The 22,739-nt window shown below is 42.5% G+C and overlaps 2 protein-coding genes across 4 annotated transcripts in view; one reads left to right on the top strand and one right to left on the bottom strand.

Annotated features, from left to right (window-relative positions):
* The window catches only part of ankrd11 (ankyrin repeat domain 11), a 323,098-nt gene extending 316,526 nt beyond the window's left edge, over positions 1–6,572 (bottom strand). For all 3 annotated transcript variants that reach the window (XM_084308736.1, XM_084308738.1, XM_084308737.1), the window contains exon 1: positions 6,066–6,572. The gene's annotated coding sequence lies outside the window, so the exon portion shown is untranslated. The remainder of the gene's footprint in view (positions 1–6,065) is intronic.
* Positions 6,573–12,225: 5,653 nt separating this feature from the next.
* spg7 (SPG7 matrix AAA peptidase subunit, paraplegin) overlaps positions 12,226–22,739 on the top strand; it is a 36,892-nt gene continuing 26,378 nt past the window's right edge. The window contains exons 1-4 of the mRNA XM_084336749.1: positions 12,226–12,661; positions 14,017–14,119; positions 16,806–16,895; positions 17,756–17,997. Coding sequence (XP_084192875.1) covers positions 12,410–12,661; positions 14,017–14,119; positions 16,806–16,895; positions 17,756–17,997 — 687 coding nt within the window. The 5' untranslated portion in view covers positions 12,226–12,409. The remainder of the gene's footprint in view (positions 12,662–14,016; positions 14,120–16,805; positions 16,896–17,755; positions 17,998–22,739) is intronic.

The raw sequence follows: 22,739 nt of genomic DNA, 5'->3' as shown, positions 1-22,739 counted from the left end.
CTGGCGTTGGTCAGTGGGGATCCTCGCTGCGATTGTCGATGGTTGTGGTGGCTGGCGTTGCATGCTGCGGTGGCTCCTGTCGGTGCTGTGGTCGTGCCGTTGATGCCAACGTTCGTTGGATGGGCTATGCTGGCTCTCGTGACTACAGTTCCTTATACGAGCATTAGAAAATGTCCACAATGCTATTCGCAAGAATAGAAAATAAATTGAAAAGCCTAATAATAAGCTATACATAGCCTAAACTGCCGTGCTGAAAGCTAGTAAACACAGCATCTCTATGGCTTAGTCACAAACGCGATTTATACAGAGACATTTGACAATTGCCCATTAATGGTTCATACATACTGTATAAAGACAACGGACATTTATTTAATTTTTGTTAAACAGCCTACAATATGACATAACCTAGTTCTAGATTATGATAGGCTATAATCAGTCTCACTCATCAAAATGTTTTCTAGGTAACTTATGGTATCTCAAACTAATTAGGCCCTCTGCTATGACAAATGTATAATAATACAACCATACTTTTTCTACCCCTTGAATTTTTTTTAACTACAGAAGTCTGCTGCATTTGGCTCACAGAGTGACTCGCCCCACTCAGAAGCAACCAAACCTCTGCTTTTTTTTAGCAGAATATAAAGTACACAAATTAGTCCAAAGATGATAAAAGGCTCAACAGGGCAGTCGCAGAGTTCATCTGTATGGACCAAGTTCCAATATATGTGTGCTAGCAGAGCTAGTCTCCAGTCATGAGTCATGGTGCACATGTGCAGTAGTTTGTCCACCAAAAAAGCGCCAAAAGATAGAAAAGAAACTAGCAGAGCCAGAACTGTTCAACTCCCCTGGAGCCACAGCCAGCAGAGAAGCCTGTTTACTTTCGCTTTCAAACCAGCTGCAGCCTGAGAACTGGAGTGTGAGGGGATGTAACACTAAAGATGGCGGCAACGACAAAGAATTGCTGCAAAATAAACATACATCTGTTGTTAAAAAAAAGAAAATAACATACTTATAACAATATAGATAATATCGAGTGATATGATATTGTTATCAATATCGTTATCGCAATATCATTTTTGGCCATATCGCCCAGCCCTAACGTAAGCTAGGCTTCAAATCGCGGCCGGGCAATTATGAACATAGACTGAAATAAACGTTTGAACTGCCGGGCAAAGGGGAGTCATGTATTTGACTTACTCCAAGGCATTTTATATTACTTAAACATAAAAATGTATTTGCCACTTATTTACCCCTAAGTTGCAGGGCTGTACACTGCGATGATATCATCGCGAATTGCCCCTTTAATTGGCCGTTGCGATTGGTAAATATTATCTATCGCATTTCACTCCTAAATTATCCAAGGCGTATGATGACGCGATGACGTCACTCACGCGAGCTGAGCAGTGAGCACTCAGCAGGTATGATCAGCGGGAACAATCGACTGAGCACTCACTCTGATAGACTGGCTGACTGTCTGATTTAGCTATGAAGAAAAGTAAAGTTAGTATTGCTTCATATTTTCGTCGCGTTCGACCTCCTATAGTGAGCCGAACTGAACTGAACTCAGACACAGGGAGAGAGCTGCGGCGTCTGCTCCTCCTCCAGCCCTCTCGCACCCGTGGCTGTTGTAAACACTGGGACCTCGGTGAGCCTGCCAGCCGGCTAGCTACTGATAGCTATCAACAAATGCTCCAGTAAGTCTAGTAGTCAGGGACCGAAACTAGAGAGCGCCACCCGCCATTTGCGCTCAGTTTTTACGTTTGGCGCCTCCCACTGAGACGTCCGAGCGCCGTGTGACGGGCAATCAAATAGTCATGTGAAAACCGAAAATCATGATCCAATTCTTTAGCGGAGTTCTCACTCGCTGTCTCAGCACACATGAAGCGCGCACCGCGCACTGCTGCTACCCCCTCCCCACCTGTTGCATGTAAACAGAGGCTATTGCCTCACCGTGACGTTAGTCTAGTCAGTGTGGGACCTTCGTGAGATAGCGTTAGCTACCGTTACAAAATGACCCAGTCAACTATTCACTTAGTTTAATACATGACTTTGAGGCATTGTGTAACGTTATCCAGCCGGCTAGCTACGGATAGCTCCCGACATCAACAAATCCATCAGCAATAGTCCAGTGCATAATACCTCGGTTGGCTAGGTAACTAGTCACTAGGAAATGTCGCAGTAAACTAAATAGTTCACTGAGGCGTTGTCCCAACGCCATCCAGCAGTAGCTACAGAAAGCTCCTGGCATCAATGTCCTACAAGCGTCCTGCAAGCTACCTACAACAACAACATGCGTATTCGAGTCCCTGGTTTACATCGCATGAGTGAGGGCTGCTGACTAGGGTCCAGGTGCAGCGCCGGAGAATTCTTTTGCATGCTGATTCTGAATGTAGCGTTTAGGGTCCAGCTGCACCCCCGGAGAATCCTTGCTGGAGCTGGAGGCCACTCGAGTATACACACAGACAGTGGAGCTGTTTGCAGACAGCGAGGTGGCGATGTCTCGCAGATAATACAACTACAAGTATGATTATATAATATATATATTTTATTCAAAATAATTATTATATAAATTTTTTTTTTAATCAAAAACAATCGATATAAATTATGGTAAAATTGTTATTTAAAAATTTGCCCCTAAAAAATATTTTTTGCCCCTAAATTTCTCATTTAGGGGCAAGTGTGCCCCTAGTGAAAAAGCTTAGCGTACAGCCCTGAGTTGTTGAAATGGTCCAACTTCTACAAATGTCAATGGAGTCTGTTTATTTATTGGGCTGCTGACATCTTGATTAGAGAACGTAAAAATTCATTATTTTCACTCCAAGTCCCAGTAAACAGACAGACTCTCCATTGAGATTTCGAGAAGTTGGGACATTCCGTTTATGTTCATTTGCCTGGCTGTGATATGAAGCAAGCAAAGCCTAGCTTACATATACAGCCAGGAACCAGCATAGAGCATGCTTTGGAGAAATGTCACATCTAGGTCCAGCTCAAAGGCCTATCTATGGTTGACTAGCTGGACTACAAGAGCCACTGTCTGGACCCTAGTCCGAGGATGTAGAGGGTCAGTGTTTCCCATAAAAATAGGTTTCTTTGTGGTGGTGGCCCACCACAATATCAAACAGGCGCGCCACAAATGAGATTTCCCAAACTGACACAACATGTCTATAAAGTCTCGTCTGGCAGGAGGAACACTGGTTATTCCCACTGCTCCAGCAGCTCTGTGTATATTGCCTGTCCCCGATCGCCAGACCACTACAAACAACCTAAGAACATGTGGGAGACGCTTCCAGGCAGGCAGCAGAAGACCAATCAATGTAGCAGACACAGAACGACTGTCTTTCCAACACAGGAAATGTGAAATCTCAGAATCTCAGCTCCCCGACACAGCTCCTGACCTCTCTGACCCAGGCTGGGCTCCATTTCCTGTCTCAGGCATATAAGGCATGGTTTGGTTCTCTAGTCACAAGTCCACTTACAGAAAAATTTAGCCACCGTGCGTGGGGTGAATGCTACATGAATAGGAGTCGAAGGTCCAACATGTTTCAGACTTTAGAGTAAAATCACCCTGATGTAGCACATAATACAAAAGGTTTTGCCATTTCTGGTTGATTTATTAAGCTAATATAACCAAAACAATATCAATAATGTTGCAGTTGCCCCAATTAGTCCAACTCTCATTAATTGACCTATCTCAAAGCATGCCCTCTTTTCTTGATCTTCCAATCACAACTGTTGCTTCCCGCTGACTGCTTCCCAAGCAACAGTTGTGATTGGAGGATCAAGAAAAGAGGGCAGGGATTGAGATAGGTCAACTGGTGGTTTTGTGGTGGGTCTTCTTAGACTCCTCTCAGGCCAAAGAACCATCCGACTACCATGTGAGGGGAAATACAAACTGTGACCATGCTACGTAATTATAGCAGATGAGCTTCTTTATAGCAACAATTACATTGTTGGCCCAAACTATTGCCCTAACAGTAGACATGGATGCCAGTCCACTTTAAAAAGACTGATATGAACCTGTAAACTACCACTGTTCCAAATGAAACTAATATTAATTATGTTTAAAACCCTTTACATGTCCATTATTTAATCTACATCTAAACTCAATAGTAGGCCCTTCGACAAATAATAGAACTGGAGACTTTTAATTGACAACACAATTCCACAATTGAGCTGTGCCATGTACTACTAGCTAGACGAACAATAATATCAAATGTATTCTAAAGCTGTGGAATGTCACAATGTAATTTTAAACCACCGGCTATTTTGAATCACTTCGATAAAAGGTTGCAATAAAATGTCTACAAATCCTACACTGTGCATCTTTGTGTAAAGCAGAGCTAGACACGCTGCTCCGTGCTTTATCTGTGGAATAGAAAAGAGAGGTCCTGCGGAAGGAAGGAAGCTCGGGAGAAACGGTGCGATGTGCATCACTGCCTCTGCAGTGTAGCAAACGTGAACGCCCCAACCAGCTGAAGAGCAGAGCTCACAGTATCTTGTAGGAAAACACCACCAGCGGCACTGCAGTGTTTTCCTCAGCACCAACACTGCACCAAAGCAGAGGGCTTCTCATCCATATTCCACCTAATCTAGAGAGCCGTGGCGTCTTGCACCGTCACGCTGGCTCTTCTTTCTCTATCGATCTATATTCAATATGGAACGCTGTGTGTGATTAGACCAGTACTACTCCTACCGGTATGCAGCACAGGCGTCTTTTATTTTTTTACCCATCTGCGTAGAATACTAGTTAGCTAGGCTACAACTTGCATACAGACAGGTTTTTTTATGCACGAGGAGGGCTCTCATCTAGAATAGATCCTCGTTATGTTGTCCTACAATCCAGTTAGGTTGACTGTGGTTCAACCTAAACAACACAATTGCAGTGCTGTTGCTAGTCATTCCCCCAAGTGGTCTAGTTTGCAGTTAATCTGCATACGTTGACTTGAGTGGTGGTGGAGAATAGCCTACTTAATGGCAGGGATAAAGGAGGAATTCATATATATTATGGGTGGAATGTATTATGCTGGGAAATGAAATGATTAAAAACTCAGCCACAGGCCTAATGCTCGAGAGACTATTGTGGTGTGGCAAAGGTTACTGCTGCGTGTTGGTCTGGCCTCCCTTAAAATTCCCTCGATTACTCTGTTGTTTTTTTGGTTATTCTTATTCGTGATTTGTTTGTCTACCTAAATGTTTACTGTGAGCTATTTGAAGTGCCACATTTCCCTTCCCTTCTATTCTATTGTTAACAACATTGGACTGTTGGGCTTCTGCAATGTCCTGTCTCACGCACGTCTATATAGCCAATGTCCTCCTCAGCTCAGCTCTAGTGGCCTGTATTGCTTCTCTATAATAATAGCCCGCTGTAAGTGAAATAGTAATGTATTTTTTGTATTCCCCAGGCTGACCCCTGAGCATTCAAAACACCAGCATCGACCTAACGTCTGTCTGTGTCTGTGACTGCTTTATATTCAACGTGATACTTTGCACAAATCATTTAGGCTTAACTAAGTTACTCGAGTCAGAAATAGCAGGGCTGGGGACAACAAGGTAGGTCTGAAGACCAGAACTCTCTTGTATTGGAATACAGCGTATTATTACGAGTTCTAGGACAACAAGGGTCATCATGTCAAGAAATATAGCCAACAATAAAAGCATAAAACCATATCTACAACAACATGCATGTGGTTTGTCCATCGCATCATGTTTGATTGTGAAAGAAGTAATACAGATGCGTTACGTAATAATAAACACTCTTGGTTTTAGTTTTGCATAATACAGAGCCAGAGCAAAACACCCTGTAATAACTGCGTTACTCTAGCTAACGTTAGCACTGACAGTGACACTGACAGCTTTTTATTAATAATAAAAATAAAGAAAACAATTCGATTTTTGTAGGAACCACCGAAGATCGAAATGATTGCAAAACAACATGGTCGATGGAAGAAGCAGAAAATGACTGACCATAATAAAGCATCTCACACTAAACGAGCAATAATAATAATACCTATAATATTTACAATGAGCCCGTGATAGCTTGGTGTGCTGTTGTTGTCGCGTCTTACCTTTATGTCAGAGTGTCCCACAAACAAACTTGATATTCGAAGCGACCCGTCTTATCCTCCTCCGATGTCCTCGCCGATGCTGGATGTTCCCATTTGTTGCCCCGGTTCAGCGAGGAGGACCTGCAGGCGACATCCCGGCTCAGACGGGGCTCCCGCAGCTAGCCAGACTAGCTAGCTCCTCCAACAGGCTAGCTAGCTCCACCGTCCACAAACAGGGCTAGCTAGCTTAGCTCCACCGCTAACAAACAGGCTAGCTTAGCTCCACCGCCCACAGACAGGGCTAGCTAGCAGTTAGCTCAAACACCAACAACCCGTCGATGGGAGAAAAAGCCTCGAATATCCTCTGAAAACGCGCGCACAGGATAACTACTTCGTCGTCACGACCAACCGTGAGGCTTTAAATGTCCATTGTTGAAACGGGAGGCTTAATTTGGTGAATGTAAAATATCGAAATGTGGTATTTTTTCCGTTTATTAATCCCCTCTTGTTGCAAAGCGCATTCGAACGTTTTCTTTCGTCGCGCGGCCTTTGACTTTAGTGTGGGGGCGGGGCGGAGGAGACGCGTCTACACGGGATGATGACACGCGGGACGTGATTCGCACTTTGTTTGTGGGCGGGTCTTAGTTCTGCGTCACTCACGGCGAAACTGACGCCATTTTGGGTCCGGCCGAGGTCTGTTTCCTGCTTGGAAATAATAATAATAATAATAATAATAATAATAATAATAATAATAATAATAATAATAATAATAATAATAATAATAATAATAATAATAATAATAATAATAATAATAATAATAATAATAATAATAATAATAATAATAATAATAATAATAATAATAATAATAATAATAATAATAATAATAATAATAATAATAATAATAATAATAATAATAATAATAATAATAATAATAATAATAATAATAATAATAATAATAATAATAATAATAATAATAATAATAATAATAATAATAATAATGAATGAATGAATGAATTATTTTATTTCGAATGTTTACAAATACAAATAAATAAACATAAACAAATAATTTTTCGAAAATGTTAACAAATAAACAAACGAAAAGGATAGGTTTGAAGCCGAAGGCTTATAGAGCAACCTACCCCTAATTCAACAAAATCAACAATAAAAAATCAACAAAAACTGATCCCGAAAAGAATAATAAAAATAATAATAAAAATAATAATAATAATAATAATAATAATAAATTGGATTTGAAGAGAGAAGCGCCTCAGGGACACTGTATAAGGAGAGAGAAGCTATATAAAAGAAAGGGTAAATAAAAATTAGGGTGGGAAATGATTAATATATTTGTATATAGTAACAACAGGAAAAAACAAATAAGATTAAAAAAGGGAAGCAAGGTGCTGTCCAATTGGATGAAGTGGTGGTAACAAGAAAGTTAACAAAAACAAAAACTGAAAATAAAAACAAACAAACAACAAATACAACGGGATCTGTGGCTTAAAAGAAAAGAGAAAGAAATCATTGTATAGCAGCCCCAGCATGGTTAACCACGGTCCACAGTTTACAAAATATAGCGGACCAATCTCCATTATACAGTATGGGGGACCAGGCAAAGGAAATAGAGTACAGGCATTATTAGGTGCACTAGATTTTTAAGTTGATGAGATCTTCGGTAGAGGATTATACAATCATGCCGTCTTCGTGTACCATTAAATCGTCTGTTGAGACGTGTCCACGACTAGAGGGGGAAATAATCACGATCTTGGAGACCACAGTTAGCTTATACTACAATGTGAGACCTATATCCATGAAGCTCTCTTAATTTACTAACGAGACAAGTTTGATCGATTCTAGAAGTTTGGCGGAGTGGCCAAGATAATGTACAGTCTCCTCCCCACCGTATGTATATATTCTCTCCCCACCGTATGTATATATTCTCTCCCCACCGTATGTATATTCCCCCCCCCCCCCCCCCCCTCCTAATGTACAGTCTCCTCCCCATCATATGTATATAATCTCTGTTAGGATCTATGGGTAACAGTACTGTATATTTGCATATCGTATATGTCACAAATGTAACAGTACTATATACCTGTATGTCGTGTATGTCCCTATGCCATAAATGCCATGATGTCATGTATGTTGTGTATGTCATAAATGTCACTATGAATTGAAAATGGGGGACCCTGATGTAAACAAGACAAACGTCTTTCTCTGGTCTGCATCCCCTTAACAATTGTGTGTATTGAGCCGTACTGTACTGTACACATTCTGCAATCTGTTAAATAAAGTTTTCATTCATTAATTCATTCAGTCAATATAATAACATGAGCGCCCTCTACTGGAGTCGAAGTGGAATAGATAATGCACCAAGGCAATTTCAAGCATCAACCAAATAACCAAAATAAAATACACTTTCCCAGAGTTATGTGTCTTTCCTAAAACTACTGCTAGTGCTATCCATGCTGAGATAGCCTCCGTAAGGTATTGGGTTAAGCCTTGACATTCACTTTTTTATGTCTATTATTGTTCTCCACCTGTTCTTTTCCAGTGCACAGAGGCTTCCATAATGTGACAATTACTTGGTGAAGAAGAAAAACAGACTAAAGTATAAACGCCAATTAGACCCATGTGTACAGTGGACCAGAGCCGACAGTGAAAATATGGTCATAAAATTACCCAATTAAAAATGCAACTGAATATTTTGACAGCTTGATTTTTTGGCTATGGGTCTATGACTAAGCAATCAGACTACACTTCAGTAGGCTTCCTGGCTAATGTCCAGCCCAGATGGCTTGATAATTCCACAAATGTTTTGAAAGGGAACGTCACAAAAACTTGCTGCTTAGAATGAATGGCGCTGCAGCTCTCATGAATTGGGGAGATTTGCTGAAGAATACACTGAGCCGTCTTGGGGGGAAAGAAAGACAAATGTTTCAGGACTATCATGGCCCAGAGTGGACCAAACAGATTGATTGATTATAGTGGAATTACTTTCATTAGCAACCACTTGAAATGGCATAGGCCTGTCCTAAAATGGGCAATTTTTTTTATTTTACTGTTGTAGGTGTCACACAAAATGTCTGTAAAGAAATCATTGAAGGGTGAATAATGTTCAGCAAATAATTTTTGGTAAAATTGTGATTTTTCTTATGAAAGTTGTAACTTTACAATGTTCCAGAATATACCTAGTTTTATATAGACATATAACCAGTACAAAACTCAAACAGATCAATATTTGATCCCAACGTGACCACACGGCTACAGGTTTTTCTCTCTTAATGAAACTATCTTAACAAGATATTTCAGTTAAGTTCATGTTTATAGCTTTTTGCTAGATAATCACACTGAATTGCATTTGTTTTAAATAGGCAGGGGCTAGAAGGCTTCTGAATTAGTTCCAGTAATGTATATTCCTTTGATCTTGAATAGGTTCCAGGCATGTTCGTTGCCCTGAACAAAGGGTGCATCTTTAGGGCCAAAGGGTTACGGGTATAGATTGAGGGCAGGGGCAGATTGGAATACCCTCTCCTGTCCTGTCCCCACCTAAAACCTACTGGAATACCCTCTCCTGTCCCCACCTAAAACCCACTGGAATACCCTCTCCTCTCCTGCCCCCACCTAAAACCTACTGGAATACCCTCTCCTCTCCTGTCCCCACCTAAAACCTACTGATAAGGATGGATCTTCCTAGTATCACCATAGATATATATATATATACTATATATATCTATGAGTATCACCACCAGTCCTGCGGGGAAGTATGCGCAGCAGTGAGTTCTTAAAACGTGGGGTTGAAGTTCATGGGTCAAAGTTTATGTTTATATCCTTCCCAAAGAGCGTAGAGTGTGTGTAACACTGGTGGCACCAGCTGTTTTTCCATATTTCCATATTCATTATTATAACGTCGTTATATCCAGTCATGAAGTATTAACGAATACCCATTTATATTATTGAAGGTTACCGCAGCTGCCTCGGGCGGAGTGCGGAGTGCTGTGTCTCGTAGTTCTGTTCCGCATCTTTGCTGCGGGTTAGTTGAATGACGAGTAGGGTCCAGCTGCAGCGCCGGAGAATCCTCTCAAGGGGCAAGCCTGTGGCAGCTACAGAGAGCGCGCTGATTGGCGGAAAGTACGGACGTTTCTCGAAGTACTCGGAGGTGCATGCCATCTAAGAATGAAGTGAGCGTGTGTTATTGGAATGATTGATTGATTGAACATTTTATTAATGTCCGCCTTGTTTCAAACTGGTTATGCTTAGGCCCTCTTTCGAAGTCGGTTATGCTTAGAGTTTATCTTTAGAGCAGGGCGATAGACCACCAGCCCTGATTCCAAACCCTAAGCTAAGCATAACCGACTTCGAAAGAGGGCGACTTCGAAAGAGGGCGACTTCGAAAGAGGGCCAAAGCATAACCAGTTCGAAACAATGAATGAATGAATGAATGAAAACTTTATTTAACAGATTGCAGAATGGGTACAATACAGTACGGCTCAATACATACAATTGTTAAGGGGATGCAGACCTGAGAAAGACGTTTGTCTTGTTTCCATCAGGGTCCCCCATTTTCAATTCATATAGACATTTATGACATACACAACATACATGACATTTATGGCATAGGGACATATAGGTATTTAGTACTGATACATTTGTGACATAAGCGGTATTCAAATATACAGTACTGTTACCCCTAGATCCTGACAGAGTATATACATATGATGGGGAGGGGACTGTACATTAGGAGGGGGTGGGTGGGAGGGAAATATACATACGGCGGGGAGAGAATATATACATGCGGTGGGGAGGAGACTGGTGGTGGGGGTTTTGGGCATTTACGGTGGCCAGTTTCGAATTGCAGCCTCCCGTAGGTGCTCTTTAAGAGCGGTTTTGAATGTGGGCAGGGATTCACATTCCTTTACAGCTTTGGGTAGGGCGTTCCACATTGTTGTGGCATAATTGCGAAACGTGTTTAGTCCCTTGTTTGAGCCGAATCTGGGTTTAACATGATTTGTTGAGCTTCCTCTGGTGTAGTGGTTGTGGTATTCACTGACCTTTGGGAAGTATTTTGACATGTACATGGGCACCCCGGTCGTATAGTGTATCTTGTAGACCAGGCCCATTGCAAGTTGCTGTACTCTGTCGTCTACTCTAAGCCATCCTAGGTTGTCAAAGTGGGCAGGGGTGAGGTGGGTTCTGGGGTTCAGGTCAAGTAGTAGTCTGACCAGTTTGTTTTGTGATGTTTGTAATTTTGTTTTAAGCGCCTTTGAGGTGCTTTGGTACCATGAGGTGCACGCATAGTCATAGTACCCTTGAATGAGTGCTCCTGCCAGAGTCTTCAGGGTATTCTTGTTTACCAGAGAGGAGATCCGGTACAAGAATCTAGTTCGTTGGTTGACTTTTTTTATTACATTGGATGCCATTTTGTCACAGGAAAGATTTGCCTCTAGGATGGAACCCAGGTAGGTAATTTCGTCTTTCCTTGTGACAATATTGTCACCCACTGTGACTGAGAAGCCGTCGGTCTTGCTGAGTTTGTTATTTGAACCGAAGAGAATGGACTCTGTTTTGCCCATGTGTAATGATAGTTTGTTGTCGGCGAGCCATATGCAGATTTTGCCTAGTTCCGTGCTGAGGGTTTTTTCAACCTGCAACTTGTTCTTGTCAGAGACCAGCAGGGCTGAGTCGTCCGCAAACAGGAACAAGTTGCAGTCACAGGCTGACGACATGTCATTTGCATAAATTAGGAAGAGTAGCGGTCCTAGTATGCTTCCTTGTGGAACACCACAGCTCACTGTGAGGGGGGGGATAGAGTACCGTTTACCTCTACCATCTGTTCTCTCCCCTCCAGGTAGGATTGCATCCAGCTCACTGATAAGCTATCAAAACCAATTGCTTTTAGCTTGTCCATTAGAATGGAGTGATTGACAGTGTCGAAGGCGGACATTAATCAAATTTTCAATCAATCAACCAATCAATCAATCCAATAACACACGCTCACTTAAAACAGCGCACCTCCCAGCCGCTTCTATAGAAAGTAGGTTCGTACTTTACGCCAGACGTACATCAGCGCGCGCCCTCTGTGGCTGCCACAGGCTTGCCCTTGAGCGGATTCACCGGCGCTGCAGCTGGACCCTACTCCTCGTAGTTCTATTTCGCATCTTTGCTGCGGGTTAAAGTTGAACGACAGAGCTCCTCAGTTAGCTCCTCAGCTAGCCTGCAACTAGCTAAACTACACAATCAAAATGTGTTAGCTAACAGCCAGAGTTATCATCATGGCATTGCCATTTTTCAGAGGATATTAAGCAATTGTCTTCATGTTTTTCGCGAGATAATAATATAATTATACCAACAACCTTTGTCCAAAAATGGCAGCGTTGCTTTTGCAAAGTTGTTGTACAAAATACAAGGCGACCGTGCTGCGGGCCTCGGCGTCAGGCCGACACCACTCTCAGTTCATCAACAACACTGTGTGTCGTGATGGCGTTCGACTTCTTCTGTCCAAACGCTTCAATTGTAAAAAGCTCTTACATCCGAGATCACAGCGGTTACTAGTCGCACGACAGTCTCATAATAATAATAATAATATTAATAATAATGCGACACCTATCTTCTTTCTGGTAAGTTTGTCTATAATAATTTCTCTCCCACCCAGTCACCCACCCCCTCCTAATGTACAGTCCCCATCATAATGTATATACTCTGTCAGGATCTATGGGTAACAGTACTGTATATTTGCATATCGTATATGTGATTGTCACAAATGTAACAGTACTATACCTGACTTACCTGTATCTGTATGTCATGTATGTCCCTATGCCATAAATGTCATGTATGTTCAGTTGTGTATGTCATAAATGTCATTATGAATTGAAAATGGGGGACCCTGATGTAAACAAGACGAAAGTCTTTCTCTGGTCTGCATCTCCTTAACAATTGTGTGTATTGAGCCGTACTGTATTGTACCCATTCTGCAATCTATTAAATAAAGTTTTCATTAATTCATTGATTGATTGATTGATTGATTGATTGATTGAAAACTTTATTAACAGATTGCAGAATGGGTACAATACAGTACAGCTCAAGCAGACCAGAGAAAGACTTTCATCTTCAACATCAGGGTCCCCCATTTTCAATTCATCAGGACATATATGACATACATGACATACAGATAGACAGTACTGCTACATCTATACATTTATGACATTCACTCTTTCTCTGTGTGTGGTGTTCCAAATTATGTGTGAATATATATGGTGAACTAGACCCTGTTGTGACCCATCACTAGCCTGTAATAATGAGTGGCATGATGCCATGTCCATATTGAGCCAAATGATACAAAACATATCTGTAATGATTGTTAAAGGGGGGAAACGCATGACCCGAAATGACACGTCCAGATTCCTCCAGATAGAATTATGCAGTGATGCAGTGGTGGACGGTACCACACTCGGTACTACGCCGTCCTAGCAGTTCGCTGAGCAGAAGTGCGCGCACAGATGTGCACGCGCGCGCATACAAAAATGCGTTCATAACTTTCACTCTACTGTCGCGCCGTGCGCCAAGTACCCGGCACTTATCACCTAGTCTTTGCATAGCATAACAAAGAAAGAGAAGTGCAAGACCAACATACAAGCCCTGTGGGGGGTTTGCTTGAGCTGGTCTGTGCACACGCGAGGGAACGTGTATGCGCGTGCATGTGCGTGCACGTGGCGTCCAGCCCGGTCCAGGCAGTTCTGATATTACAACTGCACCCCTGGAATTATGTTTACCAGAGATGTGCTTATACTTCTTGGAAATTAGTCATTCAACATGGGGGAAAAAACGACTAGGTTAATTGACTAAAAAGTCTTAATAATAAGCCCAAAACAACTGATGAGTCAATGCATTGACTAAAAGAGAGGCCAGCCCTATAGTGCTCACCGCACATCACTGATAGTTTGATAAAGTTGTCAACCTTCTCTTCCTGTTTTAGAATTATCTCCATAGACCCTTGGATCCCGGCATGATGGAAGTAAGCAACTCGCTGCTGAAGACCAGCCTGATGAAGAGCTGTGTTGGTCTGGTCAATTTCTTTGGTAAACACTCATTCTACTCTGAAATACCAGGGCTGGGATCATTGTTTGAATTAATCAATTCAAAATGTAAACAGAGATTGCCTTTTTATTTACTTGCTGACCATAGAAAATCCATTCTTATTTATTTGTCTATTTATTAATTCATTCATTCAATCTTTATTTCAACTTGATAATGAATTGAGGGAAAGCCCTAATTTTCAATGACTGAGCATACATACATAATAAATACAGAAAAAATACAATAAATGCAAAACACAACAGAGTAGTATTCATTCAGTTAAAACAACTGCAGATTGGGGCGCTCAAGTAGCACACCACGTACTGCGCTGTGTCGTAACACGGCCATCCCGGGTTCGACTCCCGGACCCGGCGACCCTTGCCGAATGTCTTCCCCCCGTCTATCTCCCATTCTTCCTCTCTCTCTCTCTACCGGACTGCCCGGTAGTAAAAACCAATACAAATCTACCAAAAACATAATAAAAAATTAATTAAACCAAAAGGATACCAAAAATAGAGTATACAAATAAAATGTTAATCCACTTCCTGAACTAATTAATTGAAAGTGAATTGATACCCTGATATCTACCCAAATATGATCAGATCCCTTTCATTGCTAGTTTCATTTAAAGGGGACATGCATTATAAATGGCTTTTTTCTGTGTTTAGCATGGTTTTATAGTAATACAGGTTAGTATCAATGGGTCTGTGTCTCTAATTACCATATTGACTCATCAGTCTAGTCTCGAGTTCACAAGATCCTCCCTCACTCAACTAAGCTGTTCTGATTTGACTGTTTTGCTGACGTTAATATAGCACTGATTTGCAGTAACGCCCCCTCTATGGTTGTAGTGCAGTGTAACCCGACACTTCCTCAAACGGGTTTTCACAGGCAGAGAACGAGCGAGAGAGAGAGAGAGAGAGAGAGAGAGAGAGAGAGAGAGAGAGAGGGACGGCGGGAGGGACTGCAGAAGTGTGCGTGCGCCATCTCTCCCTCGTCGGGGACACACACACATACAAACTTGACTGCGTGTGTGTCGGGGACGTAGGCATAGTGTAACCTGACTAGGGCTGCAACTAATGACTAATTTGGTAGTCGACTAATCTGCCGATTATTTTTTCGATTAGTCGACTAATCGAAAACCAATGTAAACAACAACAACAACAACAACAAAAAAAAGGATTTTTTTTTTTTTTTTTTAAATTACCTATCTTTGTGAAAGTGGCTTCTCAGCTCTGGTCCAGCTGAAGACAGAGCAGAGGAACAGATTGGACATTGAGCATGACCTCAGAGTTGCTTGTCTACCATCACCCCAGACTTTGAGACTCTTGTCAGGACCAAACAACAACATCATAACATGATGATCCCATAGCAAATTAAAATAATGACTCATGAAACATTTGAATTTGGATCTTTAAGCCACTTTAAATGAAAATGTATTTGAAGAACAATACAGCAATCACTCATAACAAGATAAATAAATTAAATAATACAAATTAAAGTGGAAGTGTACTTTAAATAACTTTTGTTTGCTGTGTGTGAGAGGAGTCCGTGTGTATGTGTGTGTGTCTTACTCTGATCGCTGTGTGAGTGAGAGGAGTGTCTGTACTGTGTAATTTGTGTGTGTGTCTTACTCTGATCGCTGTGTGAGTGAGAGGTGTGTACTGTGTAATTTGTGTATGTGTGTGTGTCTTACTCTGATCGCTGTGTGTGAGTGAGAGGAGTGTGAATGTGTGTGTGTCTTACTCTGATCGCTGTGTGTGAGAGAGAGGAGTGTGAATGTGTGTGTGTCTTACTCTGATCGCTGTGTGTGAGTGAGAGGAGTGTGTATGTGTGTGTGTCTTACTCTGATCGCTGTGTGTGATTGAGAGGAGTGTGTATGTGTGTGTCTTACTCTGATCGCTGTGTGTGAGTGAGAGGAGTGCGTGTGTAATGTATTGTGTGTCTAGTCTGATCATCATCTCCTGCAGGGGAACAATGTTTTCAATGTCCAAAATTTGCTATGGGATCATCATGTTATGATGTTGTCTGGAACCCTGAGAAGCCACTCTCACAAAGATAGGTAATGCACAAAAAAAAAGAAATATATATTTTTTTTATATGACTAATCGACGCAACAATTTCTCGTCGACGATTTTTTATAATCGACGTTGTCGATTATGTCGACTAATCGTTGCAGCCCTAAACCTGACACTTCCTCAAACAGGGTTTGACAGGCGGAGAGGGAGAAGGAGAGAGGGAGAGGGAGAGAGGGAGAGAGAGAGAGAGAGACGGCAGGAGGGACTGCGGAAGTGTGTGTAAATGTGTGTGCGCCATCTCTCCCTCGTCGGGGACACTTGACTGCGTGTGTGTTGGGGATGCATCTCCTCTCTCTCTCTCTCTCTCTCTCTCTCTCTCTCTCTCTCTCTCTCTCGCTTGCTTGTTCTCTCTCGTATGTATCACGCTGTGTGGGTGACTGTCACTGAAAGCACTTATGGGCGGAGCCCATCCAATAACAGGCTGGAAAATGATGCTTTTGAGTACTCCATTAGAAATATAAAACAATGATTAAAAAAAAAAAAAAAAACTAAAAAAACGTACAGATGTGTTCAATAGACTCACAGGAATTGTGTAAAGTTGCCCAAATAGTGCAAGGAATAGCAATGCATGTCCCCTTTAACCAACAGCTCTCGTTCTCTCTCTCTACAGGGGGCGCTGCTTACTTTAGTACATCTCAGCCCCAAAAAGAGGAAAATAAAAGCGATGGATCCAAGGGAAAAACCCCAGGGGAAGACGAAGGTAACGGATATATGAACACCTGTGCAATATAGTATTTGCAATTATGATTGCAATCAATCCATCTGTTTCAATTCAACCGTTATGGCACCTCATTTCATCTGGCTTGTTCTTCCGTCACCTCCTTTTATCTACATTCTCTCTCCCTCTCTCTACTCTCTCTCCTGCCCCCTCTTCTCTGTCTATCTACTCTCTCTCTCCTCTGTCTCTCTCTACTCTCTCTCTACTCTCCTCTCCACTCTCCACGCTCTCTCTCCTCTGTCTCTCTCTCCTCTGTCTATCTACTCTCTCCTCTGTCTCTCTCTACTCTCTACTCCCCTCTCTCCACTCCCTACTCTCTCTCCTTCCTCTCTCCCCTCTCTCCTCTCCCCTCTCCCCTCTCTCCTCTCTCTGCTCTCCCCTCTCTCCTCTCTCCCCTCTCTCCTCTCTCTCCTCTCTCTCTCCTCTCTCTCCCCTCTCTCCTCTCTCCTCTCCCCTCTCTCTCTCTCTCTCCTCTCTCCGCTCTCTCCACTCTCTACTCTCTCTCTCCTACTCTCTCCTCTCTCCCTACTCTTTCTCCTGTCTCTCTCTACTCTCTCCTACTCTCTTCTCTCTCTCCTCTCTCTCTCTCTCTCCCCTCTCGCCTCTCTCTGCTCTCCCCACTCTCCTCTCTCTCTCCTCTCTCCTCCCTCTCTCCCCTCTCTCCCTCCCATCTCCTCTCTCTCTCCTCCCACTCTCCTCTCTCTCCTCCCTCTCTCTCTCTACTCTCTCCCCTCTCTCTCTCTCCTCTCTCTCCTCTCTCCTCTCTCTCCTCTCTCCCCTCTCTCCTCTCTCTCCTCTCTCTCTCCTCCCTCTCTCCTCTCTCCGCTCTCTCCTCTCTCCAGACGATAAAAAGCGCCGTGAGCAGGAGGATCAGTTGTACAGGGAGCGTCTGCGTACGCTCTTCATCGTAGCCCTCGTCATGAGCCTGCTGAACTCCATCAACACCAGCGGCGGGAACATCTCCTGGAACGACTTTGTGAACGAAATGCTGGCCAAGGGCGAGGTGTCCAGCGTGCAGGTGGTCCCCGAGAGCGACATCGTGGAGATCTACCTGCACCCCGGGGCGGTCATCTTCGGACGGCCGGTATGTCGGAGGAGAAGGGTGGAGAATCTTCCGAAGTGACCATATCCACACGGTGGCCATTTTGCTCTTATGTCACGCTCGGGTTGGGATTCCTTTCTGCCCTATTCCCACTGACATAAGAGAAAAAAACGGCTGTCGTGTGAATATGGCTTTGACTAAGGACATGCTAATGACCCTGCATATATCGGTATCGGTTGATATCGGTATTGGAAATTAAGAGTTGGACAATATCGGTATATCGGTATCGGTAAAAAAGCCAATATCGAACATCCCTAGTGCAGACGCAAATGCTTTAAAGGGAAATGCCACCCATTTTAAGAATTCACTGTTGTTCCTGTTCCCCGGGACAGTTGAGTTGGTATTTGTGAACATGCACCCCTCTCTCCTAAAGCTAACCCGCTCTGAAGCCTCCAAACCGGGAGGTAAAATCTGGGGCTGCTGCTCCATCGACAATGAATGGGACTCTGACTTTATGAGACCATAAAGTGTTCCTGTGAGCTCCTACACCCACATGAGGTTTTAATTCTGGTTCTGACCTTCTAGCAATGCTAGAATATAAACACTCATTTGGGTGTAAGAGCTCACAAACATTTAATGCCTCATAAAACCAGGGCCCCATTCATTGTCTACCAAGCAGCCCCAGTGACATCACAGAGGGCTCTCTCTCTGGTTTCTGGCTTCATCAGGAGAGAGCGGTGCGTGTTCACAAACACTGACTGGACTGGCCCGGGACGCGTGTATATTTTCCCTAACGGACTTTCACTTCCGCGTTCGGGATGCGCGATCTGATTGGCCACTGACATTTCTCTCAGCGCCAATCGCGTTACTCCTAACAATCGCGCCTAACTTTCAGTTCCATAGCCCAAGTCCTTCAGTTCCACAGCCCAAGTCCTTCAGTTCCACAGCCCAAGTCCTTCAGTTCCACAGCCCAAGTCCTTCAGTTCCACAGCCCAAGTCCTTCAGTTCCACAGCCCAAGTCCTTCAGTTCCACAGCCCAAGTCCTTCAGTTCCACAGCCCAAGTCCGACATCACATCAATATACTAACTAACTAGCTATTCATATCAATCGAAATAACGTATTGTTTTCATCTCTCTATATTAACGTGATTCCATCAACGCAACATAAATGTTCAAAACACGACTTCATTATTGCGCGATCTTGCGGTGATTTGAAGCTTATCTCTGCTCTGTTTACGTTGGGTGGACGAGCAGCGAGTTTTAATATTGAGCACGGCATAAGAATAGCCTACCAGTAGCCTAAAAACCGCATGAGCATTCTATTTGTAGGCAATATGCTCTTGCATATGTGACGCGACTTTGGGCTTCATTATTCAGCCACAGGCAGGAGTCTTTAGATCACAGGCTGGTCATGCATAATCTCGCCCACCAGACCAGACTCTTCTACCGAATTGACTAGGTCATGCAAGTCAATCAATAGATTACACTTTCTGTAGGCCTAACCAGGGCTCGAGACTAACGATGTCCCGTCGTCCCGGGGACGATCAAATATTGATTTGGGACGAACAGAAATCTTTGCTGGGACGCAACCGGGACGGAGAGGATTTTTTTTTTTCACATGAAATGTCAATTGGCCGACTGTCAGTGCGCGCATATATTGCTGTCAAATGGTGAATGTCTCGTGCTGACTAAGTTCACTGAAGTCTAAACGTAGCGTGATTTGCCAAATCCAATGACTATCTCCGCCTCCCAACGCAGCGATACACTAATCCAGCATCAAGCTCCTACCCACCTCTCCTCAGCCACTCGCGCTGCAGCAGCGTCACACCCCAAATGAATCTCTCATCAAAAAAGAAAAACGTGTTAACAGGTGAGGGAAATCTCTCTTACCTAGGCTTTCTCCACTGGTATTTAACCCTGGTTGACAGTGAATGACAGCTGGTAATTGACAGTCGCACGGCACGAGACCACTGTACAAGAACCGCGGAAAGATCAGAATGTTATATATTTTAAAAAAAACGCGCGCTATACTGTGGCATCCTCTCGGTGACGAGATCACCGCAAACATGCTGCGCTATTTGAAGAGGATAAACACAGACCCAAAATGACCAACAGGGAACTGCATCCAGCAATACTACCCCTGAGTCTAAGGTGAGGACACATTTAAATCACAGAAGTGTAATGTTAGTCTATTGGAACTGTATACAGTTATCGACGCGTTCTAGTTATAGCTGCTTATTGCTAGCTAACGTTACTGACTAACGTGCAGACTGCCACTGATTATTAAAGGATTTCTATTCGATTCTATACTAACACGTAATGTTACTACCATTGCGAGTTAATTGGCATAACGTTACATTTATCTAAACGAACGCGGAGAAATAGACGACAGGCTATAGGCAAACTTCACTCTGCAGCTACACAATGAATCCATATTCAGTGAGGAGGGCCCGCTGGAATTTTGCAGCAGTTATCAATATCGACCAGGACTCAGGAGGACAGCGCGATCTAAGGGACATGTTTCATTACTAGTCAAGTGTCATTACTTTAGTTATCAAAGGTGGAATCTCTGGACGCAATGACATTATATAGTTTAAAGCTAAACTACGTTTTTCTTTCTGGTTAGAAGAGGGATAACTTATTCAGTTAGATTTGATTTGATCTTTATTTATCTCTAACATTTTCAACCATAAACACACATTTGTAATAACAAAAAAAACTAAAACGAAATAAAATACAAATACATTTAAATATATTTTCCTATGGAAGGAATAATCAAGATGGCTCCAATTGGTTGACTATAACAGCACCGTGACCAAATATCCCTATACTAGCACCTTGTTAAACACTTTTTTTTTTTACATTTATTTTTAATCATAATTATTCTTGTGAAATCTTTCCACCATGGGAGCCTTTTGACTAAATCAATTTATTCTCCCCTTCTCTGAATGGTGTTTCTTATGGCAATAACAACTATAGACGACAACCAAAGTAAAGAAACTACATTTGATTTTTGGAACGGTTACATTCACTTTGGGACGGTTAAAATTGTATTTCAGGACGGTTCTGGGACGGTGGTGAAAAAAGTTAGTCTGGAGCCCTGGGCCTAACACTCACCTACTCATTCTGTTGTGACATGACATGACATGTTAGGGTTGTCGCCTTCCGTGATCATGTTTGAACCAATGTGTAAAAAATTGTTTTAGATTAGGCTGTACAAATCTGTGCTATAGGCTATATTTAGTCTAGTTTATTAGACATAAAGCATTTAAAAAATACTTTGATTAGTCTACATCAATAGCACATTGTCAAGGTTGACAGAATAAAGTCTATATCAACTTATTTCCATCAAGGACCTTGGTGTAGGCTAATAACAGAACAGATTGACAGGTGGCGACAAAGCACAAGACTGGGCATTTATTTAAAAAACATACACGTAGAACATGAAAGAACAGACAATCATCAACAAACACAACAACCGCATTGGCCATGGGAGTCTTATGCATGGCTATACTCCTATGTCATTCTTTAACTGTATGTGAAATGCCACATACCTGTTCTGTATGTGCATACATTGAATAACTATGTAGCCTAATAGGTCTACACGCATACAATGACAATATTGGGTTCTAGTCCCTAGTCATGCACCCAGCCTATTAGAAGTGTACCTCGACATGCATTTTTTGTGTCTGTGCCCTGCCTGCCATGCTTGGGGTGTGATTTGTTTGTCGTGTTATGCTATGTCACAGTGTGCGTAACTGTGCCCTGTGGAACTGAAAGTTAGGCGCGATTGTTAGGAGTAACGCGATTGGCGCTGAGAGAAACGACGTCAGTGGCCAATCAGATCGCGCATCCCGAACGCGGAAGTGAAAGTCCGTTATATATACACGCGCCCCGGGACACAGGAAGAACATGTGAATTCTTAAAATGGGTGATATGCCCCTTTAACTTGAAGTCGGTCGATATAATCAATCAATCAAATGTATTTATATAGCACATTTAGACATGACACTTGTCAACCAAAGTGCTTCACAGTAAGTCACATAGCTAAAAACAAAGAAAAGTGCTAAAGTATAGAATAAACTGAAAATATAAACAACCAACGGATAGACAAGGAAACAAAACGACACGTCAACAAGCAAGGCGAGAGTCAAAGTGAGTCAGGGAAGGCCAGGCGGTATAGGTGGGTTTTGAGTTTACATTTAAAAGACTCGATGGAGGGGGCAGATTTAATGGACATGGGGGTGCTGTTCCAGAGGTCAGGGGCTGCGACAGCAAAATAATGCATACAGAGACCAATGCCTGGCACACACTACTAGAAGATATTCCAAATCCTAACTAGGGATGTGCAACGATATCCGGTGAGCAGTGCGGATAGTGAATACATGAGATAGAATATAATCCAGACCAGGACACCTGCTCCTCACCTCCTCCTCCATGCTGTCTTTTATTGTTTTATTGTGGATCCCCATTAGTCTACACACCAAAGTGAGACTACTTTTCATGGGGTCCGAAAAAAAAGAAAAGAAAAGTAAAATAAAAATATAAAACCACAAACATTGAAGTACTCACAAGAAAACATCAGAACAAACAAAACAAGTGAATCAAAGCTCACTCAATATTCATAAGTCAGATATCACAATTCTCCAACCATAAAATACATATTCCATAATCAGTCCATGAGAACAAAACGGATAAAAATCGTTTATATGATTTTAACTCATAATATACTATAGCATAACTTTTTTCTCAAGTCACCGATCACTCTCTGACTCGGCCTTCCA

This window comes from Notolepis coatsorum, assembly GCF_963971535.1.
Source record: "Notolepis coatsorum genome assembly, chromosome: 2".
Taxonomy (NCBI): Eukaryota; Metazoa; Chordata; class Actinopteri; order Aulopiformes; family Paralepididae; genus Notolepis; species Notolepis coatsorum.
Note: the sequence above shows the minus strand (reverse complement) of the source record. Positions and strands in the feature narration are given on the sequence as shown.